The sequence below is a fragment of the Indicator indicator genome, chromosome 7, assembly GCF_027791375.1.
Source record: "Indicator indicator isolate 239-I01 chromosome 7, UM_Iind_1.1, whole genome shotgun sequence".
Taxonomy (NCBI): Eukaryota; Metazoa; Chordata; class Aves; order Piciformes; family Indicatoridae; genus Indicator; species Indicator indicator.
In genome coordinates this window covers 32,098,282-32,112,052 of record NC_072016.1, presented here as the reverse complement: position 1 = coordinate 32,112,052, position 13,771 = coordinate 32,098,282, and the positions used below count along the sequence as shown (strand labels likewise).

The window sequence follows — 13,771 nt, the reverse complement described above, 5'->3', positions numbered from 1 at the left end:
GCTGGGAAGAAAACTGAAACAGCTTCAATTGAAATAGTAACAACGGAATAGACAAAAATAGATACAAACCACCATCAATCCCTGATGGCAATGATGTCATCATCACCACTGATGCTGGGGAAGTCCCAGACTGGACACTGTGGCAGATGGGAAACAGATTCAGGAGCTGGATTCTGGAACACATGGATGGGGTTCGAAGGAAGACAGATCCCTCCTTGTGTGCTGGCCACTGAAGAAGCTTGACCTTGGTGATACCTCAGCCTTCTCCAGAAGTTGAAGTCTGTGGGATGGAATCCCTTGTTGGTCAGTTTTGGGTCACCTGGCCCATCCTCTCCTCCCCACAGGTGACACTTCTTACTGCACCCCAGCATGGCACACACAGATTCAGCAGTGACTGATCTGCACGCCAGCCTTTGGCAGTAACTGTAACCATCAGTGTTCCCACTGCTAGAAGCAGTCACTGCTTGTAAAAACATGCCTTCAACTCCAGAAAAGTGTTGACACCGAGCAGAGGCTGAGCTGAGAAGTCAAATCACTGGACTGAGCTCAAACTGAGACACGAACATACAGAAAAAACACTTTTCTTAAGAAAAGGAGTTGCACAGATTATTTAGTAACAAAAATATACAATTTTGGTTTGGTTAAGAACATATTGAGCAGTTGTTGAAGTTTTCTTGTAACACTGGGTATTTATTGTCTAGTTGACGATGATAACAAAGTATAAGACACAGTATTTAAAAAAAATTAACTTGATGGATATTTTTACTGGCACTACCTGCTACAAGAAGAAGCATTTGAGCAGTACAAAACCATTAACTCTTCTGAAAATATTGTGAAGCCATAGTTCTGCATGGCTGCTTTCTAAAATGGTGTTTATGGGAGAGTTCAGAGTGAGAGATAGTCTTTGAGTTTATCCATAATTACATTAATTCCATCAGCTGGAACTATCATAACAGTCCGCCAGGGTTTCATTGGTACATCATCAAAGGACCATCTGCCGCCCAAACAGGTGTCACTTTCCTCTTGCACAGAGTAGCTGAACTTCAGAAGGGCTTTCTAAACAACACAAATCAATGCACTAGGATTAGAATTTTTAATTAGCACATAGATAATACATCATCTAAAGAAAGTAAAAACAATGACTCTATCATGGACATGCTTATTAAGAATTTATTTTCTTCAAAAGGTCCACTGAAGAAACCTACATGAGAATTCACTATTAAGTGTACTAAACTATTTGCTTTCCACATAATTCATATAATTCATATTTAATAAAAAATTGATTGCTATCATTATAGATTGGGATCAGAAAGAAAACCTAAGAAAAAGAAAAATCAATGGCCCCTTTACATGCTGATTATGCCTCATTTAGATGGTTTTAAGAGAGCATCTCATTCCATACCATCACATCAAGGAATGCTAACGCTAAGGAGCTTTTGTGACAACTAAAGAGGGATCCTTGACCAGGAAGAGGAATATCAGGCTCTTAATAGACCTTCAAACTTGGAACAAGAGCAAATCATTCAAGAATTAGCAGATATCTGATATATCTCAGTTCTTACTCAGGTATAAGGAACAGCAAGAAAGTGCAGATAGAACAGTGCCTGTATTGAAGATAATGGCTTGGAAGGCCTGTAGCAATAAAGCTCTGCCCTTTCATGGCCTACTCTAAAAATTAATATATCTGTTAAGAATATTCCAAGTACTGTGTCCAGTTCAGGGCTGCCCAGCTCAAAACAGACAGGAAACTACTAGAGAGTCCAGCAGAGGCTACACAGATGCTGAGGGGCCTGGAGCAACTCTGTGAGGAGGAAAGGCTGAGAGACTTGGGGATGTTTAACCTGGACAACAGCAGGATGAGAAGGGATCTTCTCAATGCTGATCAGTAGCTGAAAGGTGGAAGGAAATAGGGTGGGGCCAGACTCTTTTCAGTGGTGTTCAGTGACAGGACAAGCAACAAGGGGCACAAACTGGAACACAGGAGGTCCTATCTGAACACAAAGAGGAAATTCTTTCCTGTGAAGGTGACAGCCCTGGAGCAAGCTGCCCAGAGAAGTTGTGGAGTCTCTGAAGAGTTTCCAAACCTGCCTGGGTATTGTGATCCTGGGCAACCTGCTCTGGGTGATCCTGCTTTAGCAGGGGTGTTGGACTAGATGATCTCTAGAGGTCCCTTCCAACTCCCACCATTCTTTGGTATGTGGTACAGCAATCATCTCTTTCCCACTGCCAGTAGAAATTAAGTATTAAGGGTATGGGCACTAATATAAATCCTGAGAATTTCAAAAAAGCTCTTGGAAGTTTCTAGATGGCTGGAGCTACCAAAAGACACCTTGATAAAGGATGCTTCTTCAGACAGGTAGGTTTGCTATTTATTAATAGTATCTCAAGGCTGTAAATTTAATTTTGGAAGAATCATCAGATTAATTAAGTGGCTTTGCTCAAGAACAAACAATTTGAGCAATGGAGGCCCTAAACCTTTAATCAGTTCCAAGTGTGGGTATAATAGATTTTTTTTTTCTGCTCCCTCAATAACATTTTAAGGAACAAAATAAAGCACAGGGAACTGATGAGTGCAAAAAAAACTTCTCTCCATTTATGTGTCTCAAAATGTCTGCCTCACCACATTTCATAGTATTTTATGGTAACCTAATTAATATTATGTGTGATCAGGGAGGATACAGACTGTGACACTAACCCTTTATTAAGTACAGAGACCCACTCGATCTAATATCTTCCATCATGTTTAAAATGAATTTGTTAAAAACATTAGAAAGACTGATAAAAAGAAAAGCACGTTAAGTTTGAGTCAGTCCACTGGAGTCAAAAATCACTGCCGTTTAGGCTAAAGCACACAATCAGTCCTGAAAATGCCACGCAAATTGACAAAACAGAGGCAAACACAAAACAGGCCTTCTAGAATGTGACACCCATGGACACATGGGTAGCACAGGCTTCACCCCCTCAGGTTTTCAATAGCATGTTTACACAGAGTTCAAGTTCAGTTTGTAAAGCTGCTGTGGCAGGAACACAAAAAGAAAATTCCAAACTTGTCATTGCCTAGAGGCTACCACAGTTTTCCCCCATAGCTACAATGAATTCACTCACTTGTATTTTTTTCAGTTCCCAAGAACCAAAATTACAGCCAGATCACAGCCTCTAACAGAAAACATCATGAAGGTTTACACACAGGAATCTCTGCCATTAACCATATGATGTGTGTGCCTTTATCCTGTAGGCACTGCCAGAAACGAAAAATAATGGTCTCTTGACAAAGCAGTAATATTGGAGAAGGAGATTTTTAAAGCTTTGGGGAAAAAATAAAGAACAATGCACAAATTTTTTGCATTTGAGTACATTTTAAATTTAATTTCCTGCATCTTCCCCTTGCCTGATTTGGCAGAGCTGTGTACACAGGTTGCTTAGGAAATAGGAAGTAGTATTCTAGCACTTTTTATTAATATTCTTTAGGAGAAAAGAAGCAGAAAAGGAAGGTAATAGCTACTTGTTTGGATCTTCCAAGCTTTTTATTCTGAGCATTCTGAACACTGGAATAGGATCCCCAGGGAGGTGGCTGAATCTCCTGGAGGATTTGGATCCCTGGAGGTGTTTAAAAGATGCACACATGTGATGCTGAGAGACATGATTTAGCACCAGCCTTGGTAAAGTTAGATAGTGGTTGGACTCAATGATCTTAAAGGTCTTTTTCTAACTAAAGTCATTCTATGATTCTATTATTTTTTGCAAGTAACAGTTGTCAGAAAGGGAACAGATAAATGTTTCCACATAAACCCACTAACAACACAAAAACACAGCTTTGACATCTGTGAAGTGTCTTGGGAAGAGAGATCTCAGGGAAACACACTTTAACTGCATTACCAAATATAAATAAAGTCTCCACAGGTGCTTTTTTGGACACAGGATAAACCATGTAAGGGCAAGACAAAGAGATCTGTGTATTTAAGTCTTAACAGGCATCGCAGATGCCAATTGAGACACTAACAGAGATTCCTCTGCATTTTTTAGAATCTTTAAAGTTGTGACACACAAATTAGAACACCCTCAGAAGTTACTACTGGATGTTGAGTTGCCACCTTGCTTGACTCTCACTGAGAGATACTGAAGCTAACTGTACTTCCTGCAGTTCACACACCCACAGCCTGTCTTCTCTGCTCAGCTGATGCAGCAATTTAACAAGGCTCTCGCATTTCTTATTGTCCAAATTAAAGTAGACAACTGCACTGCTCCCCAAACAAAAGAAATTCCAAACTTTGGTAAATTCAGGCAGTCTGGGACATGCTATTAAATTCAATATCCAGATTTATTACGATTTGTTTGGCCATTCACAGTATCTCAACGTATCTGACAATTACTACATTCAGCTTCGGTGTATGAGTAAAGAGATTCATTTTGTTAAGCCTTTGAAGCCAAGACACTGGCCTCAAGACAAAGTAATATCTGATCTTTCCTCTAAATTCTCTGCTTATTTCATGTTCTTTGAATTTTTCCATTACCCTCATAGCATAGGAGACCTGATTGGGTAGTAAAGCTGCCACAGGTAGTCTACACCACACCTTCTTATAGTTAGGTCAATTGTGACCTGATACAATTAATATATTACTAAATCAATACCAATACAGGAGATTAATTTAGTAATTTGGACTAACGGATGGCACAGCTCTCCACAATACACAGTAATAAGTGGCTTGCTTGTCGCCCAACACTACTCAAAAAAAAAGAGCTGTATTTAATTTCAAAGATACATGATGTATCTTTTTAAAAGATCCTCCTGAATTTCACAGGATCATAGAATGGCTTTGGTGGGAAGGGACCTTAAAGATCATCTAGTTCCAACATTTCTGCCATGGGCAGGCACATCTCCTACTCGACCAAGCTGCTCAAGGCCCGATCCAACCTGGCTTTGAACACTTCCATGCTTGAAGCCTCCACAACTTCTCTGGACAACCTGTTCCAGTGCCTCAACATGCTCATGGTGAAGAATTTCTTCCTAGTGTCTAACCTAAATGTAGCTTTTTCCAGTTTGAATTTAAAGTGAAGCATCTTTTTTTTGATGATGTATAAAGAAAAATAAATATTTTAAATGAAAAAAAAATCACATTACCTCATAAAAGAATTCTTCCTCTGCGTTTGCAAACATCAATTCCTCCTTTTGCTGATTTCTCCCTTCCCTCTTCTTAGAACTGCTCTTTGTGGCTTCTGTAAAGGTCTTGCTGATAAGAAGATAGTAGTGGCACTTCCCACAAGGTTTGTTTGTTCTCTGTGCCTCAGTCAATTCTTTCCTAAAGATAAATAAATATTTACACATATAATTTAAAAGTAAGTTCACACATACACAATTTAAACCCTAAACAGTTGTTTAGGTAAACTACACAATGCATTACTATAGAAAAAATACTCACATTGCAGCCTATTCTTTTATGAAAGAAATTGTTCATAAGCCTTCCTAGTACTTCAACATACTATTTGCACTCTAAAACAATAAAAATATGAATGTTTTTCCACACCTAATAGGATAACCCTTTTTGACCCACAATCTTGTTCATGGTAAAGAGTGTGGAAATGATTCTAAGTGCAACTCCCTTGAAAATACATCACACTATCTCCTCCACAAGGAACTGTGATTGAGAGCCAGAAAATACTCCTGTCCACCCATGTACTAAACATGCTGTCACTGCAACACTCCAAAACTGTTAAAAGCAGCTCATAAGAATCTGAGTTGTGCAAGTACTGTACTAGCAGGTAACTTCAATGCTAAGCCTTTTTTCTTTCTCTTAAAACCTTTCTGACCCATCCTATTGACATGTTTTCTTCCACATCAAAGTAGTAATGCCTTAAAAGACTGGTTTACTGTCTAAGTGAGCAATATAATATAACACTATCTCAGGGGATTAATTTACTTCCTGTTACTGAGCCCATGACAGAAATCTATGAACTGGTAGATACCAGATGGTACCTAACTTGCTTCACTTATTTATTTGAAACTAATCAAAACATTGCATATGGACTTCAAGGACCAGAACTCATCCACCTTGTAAGTTCTAAATCTTCCATTCTAGAGCTAGACATTAACACAGAAGTAGAAATATCCAAATTGCTCATTATCAGCATGACATAAAAAGTTCTTATTTTACATTTTTTTAGATCAGCATGAAAACAATCTGCAACACAAGCTATGACATACAGCTATTTCTGCAGTAAAATGACACATATTCTTAAATGACTTTCTCTATCTTAAAGTATAAAGAATTTGAAAAGCCAAAAAATGTTAAAGTATTAAACAGATGATGAAAATTATTTTTTCCTTCTTGTCTTGTACCTCTATAGTCTCACCTCTCTTAACAACAGTTCTACATGCAGATTTGTGAAAAACCACGAAGGAAAACCACAGGAATACAACATCAGGCTAAAAAAAAAAAAAACCACACAAACTTACTGCAGCTGTTGGTGCATGGGCAGAGCAATCTGTGGTGGCACGTTAATGAATCTTTCACTCAGTATAAGACCCACAGGCTTAGCACTGTCATTTAGGAGCTTATCCAGTTGTTCAACTACACGCTGCTCGCAGCTCTTCTCACATCGACTCAGAATCAGCTCTTTGATTTGTTCAGCACACTGTGTACCCTAGAAGCAATGTTTATTTGCTTTACATTGTAAGACAACTATTTGCACACACAAAAAAACTTAAGTGGGAACTTCACAGGAATGCTCTACAAGCCTTTTAGCAATATCCTTAGGCAGTCTCTAAAGCACTGCACAATCTCCCCTATATGATTTACCAGCCCTGAAGCTGAGGGCAGCCAAAGTTCTAACTGATAGGGATGCAGTCAAGAGCTGCAACACCAGTACACTCCACAGCAAAACATGGAAGCTGCAGAAGTTCAACAATTTGGGTCCTGTGTCTGGACTTTTTACAAAGGCATGTAGTGACAGGAAGACGGGTTAATGGTTTCAAACTGAAAGAAGCTGGATTTAGATTAGACATTAGGAAGAAATTCTTCACCTGGAGGGTAGCGAGGCACTGGAACAGATTGCCCAGAGAAGCTGATGAGGCTCCAATCCTGGATGTGTTCACAGCCAGGCTGGATGGGGCCTTGAGCAACGTGGTTTAGTCAAGAGCATCCTTGTTCAACGCAATCAGGGTTGGACTATCTAGTCTTAACATTCCTTTCAACCCAGACCATTCTCTGATTCCACAAGATGAAAGTGAAGAAATACAAGAGGCTGGCAGCTCAGTTATCCTGGAACCACTTATTAGACACAGTTGTATCCACTCTGCTTTATGTATGAGATTCATCATGCAACACAGGACCAGCTCCAAAGAAAGCTAAGTGATAGTTTAGTGGATTAGCAGCAGACTTGGCAGTGCTGGGTTAACTCAATGATCTCAAAGTTTTTTTCCAGCCTAAATGATATTATGATTCTATGTGGGATTTTTAAGACCACAATCCTCCACAGTAGAATTCAAAATCCTGATCAGCTGGCCAAGCTGAAAAGCAGGATGCTGTCTCAAGTTATCACTTTCTAGCAGTTAATGAGGAATACCAACCTTCCTTTCTGTTAAATTTAAGCAGCTTATAAAACCAAAGACTTCATCATCATCATCATCTTCTTCATTGTCACTCTCCTCTGGGACTTCTGCTTGCTATTTAAGGAAAGAAAAAGCAACAAGTCATATCAACATTCCAATCATTTCCACTCTCTACAGCAAGAAAGGTTTTCATTTCCAGAAGATGCTCAGCAGATGATGACCACCTTGGTAATCTGTACAAACACCCAACCTACAAATTCTGGTTACAGTTGTGGAAGCGTTGCATCACCAGATGTCTGTGTGCTTAGAGACAGTGTACAACATCTTAAACAAAGCCAATTTTCTTCTCTTTCTTTAAACCTACTAAGTCTTAAAACCCAGAAGGCAATAGAGCTTTGAGAGAGACTGAAACAAAGAGCTCAGCAAAACTCTGCAACAAAAAGCCTGGAGAAAGAAGTGAGAGTCCTGTAGTTGTAATTTAAGGATCACATTAAACTTGGGCACGAAAGCTATTGGCACAAGACAAAAAGGGAATGTACAGCAATGATGCCATGCAACATGATACAGTACAACTATGCCATGGGGGAACTTGTTTGGGTTTGAAAGGCATGACCTCTTGAGCACTCCACAGCACTGAACAGCTTCCTTAGTGCTCTGCAGAGCACTCCACTGCCACTACAGAACTTGTTCAGGACTAATTTGGGATACTTTCCTATGCTCAAAGAACTTTGCACAAAAGGAAATGCATGCAGGATATTTTGGGTCTCTATCTCTGTACATCTTCAGAATACAGGGAAAACACAAGGTCCTATTTATGAACATGGCAACAAAGTTCTCCACAGCATTTTCAGCATCGAAATGCAGAGAGAAAAGCCTTCCACATATAGAAAACAACCAAAATAATTCCTTGTTTGGTTGAAAGTAGGCATGGAAAACTTTAGCTGACATAGAAGAATTATTCTCAAAGCAAAAAAGGAAGCATACAAATTATGATGACCAGATCCCCTTCTAAAGTCTGTTATGTCATTTCAACATAAAAAGCACTGAGCTTCATCTGCAAATGTAAATTCTGTCTTACCTTGATAATACTTCCAATATGATTTTGTTGTATTAATATATCAGTTAATTCAGCAGTGTTAACAGGAGCTTTTAGGAACAACTGGAAAATAAGAAACAAGTTACTAAGTTTTAGGCCTGATAATATCTCCCCAGTAAGAAGCGACAGAACGAGGAAACAGCCTCAAGTTCCACCAAAGGAGGTTTAGGTTGGACATTTGGAAAAATTTCTTCCCCAAAAGGGTTGTCAAGCCCTGAACAGACTGCCATGGGAAGTGGTAGAGTCATCGTCCTGGGAGAGATTTAAAAGCCATGTAGATGTGGACATGTTTTAGTGGTGACCTGGCAGCGCTCGGTTAAGGGTTGGACTTGATGATCTTCAAGGTCTGTTCCAACCAAAACGATTCTATGATAAAGAATCACAGACACTATACATGACGGGCCACTTGGTAGGAAATAAAGTCACAAATTTCTCAAAGTTATGTAACACTCTGTTCCATTTTTAATTTCCATTTAGTGAGTTTGCTTAAATTCCTTGCGTATAATCCTGCAAAGACTAAAATCAGATTCCTGAAGCACCTGATCCTCAACCCTCCAGAAGCTGGCATTTGGCACAACTGGAATCCTTTTGATTCTGGAATGATCCAAATGTTTGCTGAGCATGTGTTCATAACAAAAATAGCTAAATTGTCACAGAACAGAGATGTTACTTGTTTGTCTGTTTTTCACAGACTGTAATTTACAAAAAAAAAAGCCCTCCAGGAAGCTGATTAACATTGCATGAAGTTTTCTGGGCAGCAGCTAACAAAACCAAGAAGGAAGAGCAGCTCTACAGATCATCAGATAAAGCTCATGTAGTTGTAATGGTTTAATCTTCATGAGCTGAAGTATAGTAAAACTATAAATCATGGAATGACATAATGGTAGGGGTTAGGAAAGACCTCTGGAGATCATCTAATCCAATCTCCCTGCTAAAGAAGGGTCACCCACATCAGGTTATCCAGGATCACAACGTCCAGGTGGATTTGGAATATCTCCAGAGAAGGAGACTCCACAGCCTCTCTGGGCAGTGTGCTCCAGGACTCCAGCACCTTCTCAAGAGAGGTTTTACCTTATGCTTAGATGTAATCTCCTGTGTTCTACCAATACAAATAATACGAAATGATGACTTTGCATAATTCTTTGGATATTATCAATGGACGTATCAATCAAGTTAAGGAGAAGTCACAATACCTGTTGTAGTAATTTCTTTATTCCATTGTAGTCATTGTCTGATATGGAATGTGCTTCAAATTCAATGTTCACTTCCTATGAAAAAGAAAATAGAGAAGATCAAGTACAGTTGACAAGAAGATAGAACAAAGCTATAAAATTGACATAAATCACTGGAGCAATGTTCTAACACTGGTTGTGCCTCCTGGCTTTTCCACTATCCAAAATAACAGCCTGGTGTGATAGAGATTACCAAGTCCATTTTTCATCTGTTACAACAAAAACCCCTCCAAACCACAACAAATAAAGACTCAACATATATTTTGATGTGTTCCAAACAGCAAAGCTCTACTTGGCAATCAGATTGTGCTCTCAGACTGACAGAACTACGACACACCACCTTCTATGAAGAAAATATCTGCATAAAGGAAGACATTTCCATTTTCCTTTCCCCTTTTTCCCTTTGATGTGTTATATAAGAATTGAGGGAAACTCAATTTATTTTTGTATCATGACCTACAAACTGAAATAAAAGTCACAGTGATAGATCATCCTCAAAAACTGGACCACCAAGTTAAAATAAGCATTATACTACCAATTTTACCCAGTCCAGCAACAACTGCAAATAAAACAGAACAGTGCAGGACACACAGAAGACTCGAGAAACTTCATCCACAAATACAATAAAAAAATCACTGTCCCACCTACATTATGCAAGAATGCTACTTCAAGAAATTAAAAAAAAAAAAAAGAAGAAGTATTATTGTCTCTTAGCTTTAATTTCAGTGTGCAACATCTTGAATCAGTTTAGGAACACTGAACAGTACACAAGGTACTAGCAGGACTAGTTAAGAACTTGATAAAGTTCAGACTAAGTCAGTACCCAGATAATGTGGCACACATTTCCAGCTGTGGTGGTTTGGCCACCAGTTCTCTGGGGAAAATTAACTCCAGATCAGCCAAACCCAATACACCAGCAAACAGGAAATGTGTGTTTTCATCATCCTGGTAACACAATTAAACCTAAACTTTTTATCGGGTTTCTATTTGCTAGCATAAACTAACTAAGGCCCCCTCTAAGAAAAAGGAAGACAACCCTAGTGAAGACAAACAATTCAGCACAGTATTTAATTTGAAATATACCGAGTTAAAACCCATAGGAACTTCAGTTCTTTGACTATTTAAACCCTGTGAAAATGACAGAGATCGCCTTATCATCAGAAGATTTTAACAGGAGTTCATTCAATAGGAGTGCATATCTCTTTCTCTTCCATATGGGCACTTTTACCTGTCCAGGTCCATCTATAGAGAACAGCCCCCTCCCCAACAGCTCCCAGCCACGGTTTCGTGACTATCGCGCTATCGTTTTATAATTTATCTTCGATGCAGTGAATGGAGAGAGAAGGGGAAGCCCCTGGAGGAGGGCAGGGAGTGACCGAGAGCCTCTGAGGGGAAGACCCCGCGCACCGCGTGAAGGCCGCGACCGCGGGGCAGGGCCCCACTACCCGCGCTCACCTCATCGATCCTCTCTTCCTCTTCCTCCTCAGAGTCTGACTCTGACTCTGACTCCGGCTCCGGCTCCGGCTCCGACTCCGACTCCGAGCCGCTTTCCGTGGCGGGGGGCTGCGGCTGGGGCTGTGCCCGGCGCTTGGCCGGCGTGGCCATGCTGTCGCGGCGCGCAGGCGCTCGGCAGCCGGAAGGCCTCAGCAGAGGCAGCAGCGGCAGGGGACAGGCCGGCAGCAGCGGCAGCGGGCAGGCGCGGTGCCCGCTGATGGTAGTCTGGCTGCCGGCACTGCAGCCAGGTTAGCGCCGGGGCGAGCGCGGCCTTGCTGCTTCTCGCGGGTCCGGGATCTTCAGCAGGGGCCGGGACAGGTCCGTGTTCTCTGGGTGTGGGGTGACCGTAGCGCGGCAAAGCTCTGCAGTCTCTGGGGTATGGTCGTGCCTGTCGTCGGTGAACGAAATGGAGAGGGGAAGAGGCCCGGGGAAAGCCCGGGGCCAGGCTTGCTCCCGCCGGGGCGTGTTGGGGGAACTAGGGGGGAAACGTCCCGGGCCGCCCCTCTCCTCCCTCATTTAAAAATAAAAAAAAAAAAGGGATTCCCTCTTCGTGCGGATGATGTCACCTGCTTTAAAAGAGAGAGTAGACTGGGAGAGTCTCACGGGCTCTGCCGGGACTCACAATCATATCATCGTTTTGGTTGGAAAAGACCTTTAAGATCATCCAGTCCAACTCTAACTCTGCCAAGGCTGGTGCTAAGCCATGTCCCTCAGCACCATATCTCTGCGTCTTTTAAACACTTCCAGGGATGGGGATTGAAACACCTTCTTGGGTAGCCTGTTCCACTGCTAGAGAAGTTTCTACTAATATCCAACCTAAATCTCCCTTCGTGCAACTTGACCCCATTTCCTCTCATCCTCAAAATACACTTGGAAATTGAATGGTGAATTGTAGGTAGATGGTAATTCTTGCCCTGCCGAAGCATGCTCTGATTAAAGGCAGAATAACCGTCCTTTGAAAAAAAAGTCCCTCCCAACCGAAACGGTTGTATGATTCTGTGAAATCCACCCAAGGAGGTCCGTGCTGAGGATTTGAGGTTCTGCTGGTGCAGTGTCTGTCAATAGAGGTTTGCCCTCAGCCGAGCCGAGAGCATCTGCAGGCAGGCAGTTTCTGTGGGGGTTCAGGGGGCATTTTCTTTTACCGTATGTCTTATTTATGCCTCTTTCTCCTGAAAGGAGGTTGTAGCAAAGTGGATGTCAGTCTCTTTTCACAAGTAACAAGAGGTAGGACAACAGGAAACGGCCTCAGGTTGCACCAGGGGAGGTTTAGGTTGGACTTTAGGAAAAATTCCTTTCCCAGAAGGGTTGTCAAGCCCTGGCACAGGCTGCTCAGGGCAGTAGTGGAGTCCTCATCCCTAGAGGGATTTCAAACCTGTGTAGATGTAGTGCTGAGGGGCATGGTTTAGTGGTGACCTGGCAGTGTTGGGTTAACAGTTGGACTTGATGATCTTAAAGTTCCAACTAAAATGATTCAATGATTTGGAGAAGAGGATTGGGCATTGGCTCTTGCCAGACAGAAGAAATGCAAGTTTTGCTTTTTAAAATACAATCCACATGGGTTAGAATGTGCATGTATCAGGCATGTCAATGTTTATTATTATTTTTGGAGAGCTGGGTTTGCTTTGGGGGTGCTTAGGTCATTTCCAAAATACAAGTACTGATACACTGAGAAAGTGATCATTGTGGAGAAAGATGAACTGGCAAAGCCCTCTACTGCTGCAGTAAAACTACTGCCGTGGGGATGCAACCTGTATCTGTATATAATTTTCTATTATGTTTTTGAAACTATGTCAGTCAAGAATGATACTAATTTTTAACATTATTTGTGGTAAAAATTGGTGATGTAGTCAAAGGGTCTGAATCCTTTGCTGGCTCTTGCACATTGCCATGTTAAAGAACCAGTTTTGCTGTTAAGTTTTGTGACATGGACACCCAAATAGTAGGAATTATTCTCAAATCATTGCTGTTTTTACTTGGTGGTACTGAAAGAGGGTAGGTTTATACTAGATATTAGGAAGAAATTCTTCCCTGTGAGGGTGGTGAGATGCTGGAATAGGTTGCCCAGAGATCTTGTGGAGGCTCCAACCCTGGGAGTGTCCAAAGACAGGTTGGATGGAGCTTTGAGCAACCTGGTCTAGCGAAGGGTGCCCCTGTCCAGGTGGAATAGTTGGCCCTAGATAATCCTTAAAGTCCCTTCAAACCCAAACCACTGTATGATTCGTTAATAGATGTATTACTTTATCTGTGAATTCAGTAGATTTCTGAACCCTACTTGACTGCAGCCTTACAGGTGGGCTTTTTTTCTTCTCTGGTTATTAAACCAGTGTAATCATAGTAAAATAATATTAGTAAGAAATGCACAGCATGAAAAATACTAGCCCAGGGGGTTTTAAATGTTTTTAA

The 13,771-nt window shown here is 41.1% G+C and overlaps 1 protein-coding gene across 1 annotated transcript; it reads right to left on the bottom strand.

Annotated features, from left to right (window-relative positions):
• Window positions 1-735: 735 nt before the first annotated feature.
• BCCIP (BRCA2 and CDKN1A interacting protein) lies at window positions 736-11,479 on the bottom strand. The gene is made up of 7 exons (XM_054382398.1): window positions 11,330-11,479; window positions 9,836-9,910; window positions 8,625-8,705; window positions 7,565-7,660; window positions 6,452-6,639; window positions 5,120-5,297; window positions 736-1,056 (listed from the first exon to the last, which is right to left on the bottom strand). The coding sequence occupies exons 1-7, from the start codon at window positions 11,477-11,479 to the stop codon at window positions 886-888; spliced, it is 939 nt and encodes a 312-aa protein (XP_054238373.1). The 3' UTR covers window positions 736-885.
• Window positions 11,480-13,771: the final 2,292 nt, after the last annotated feature.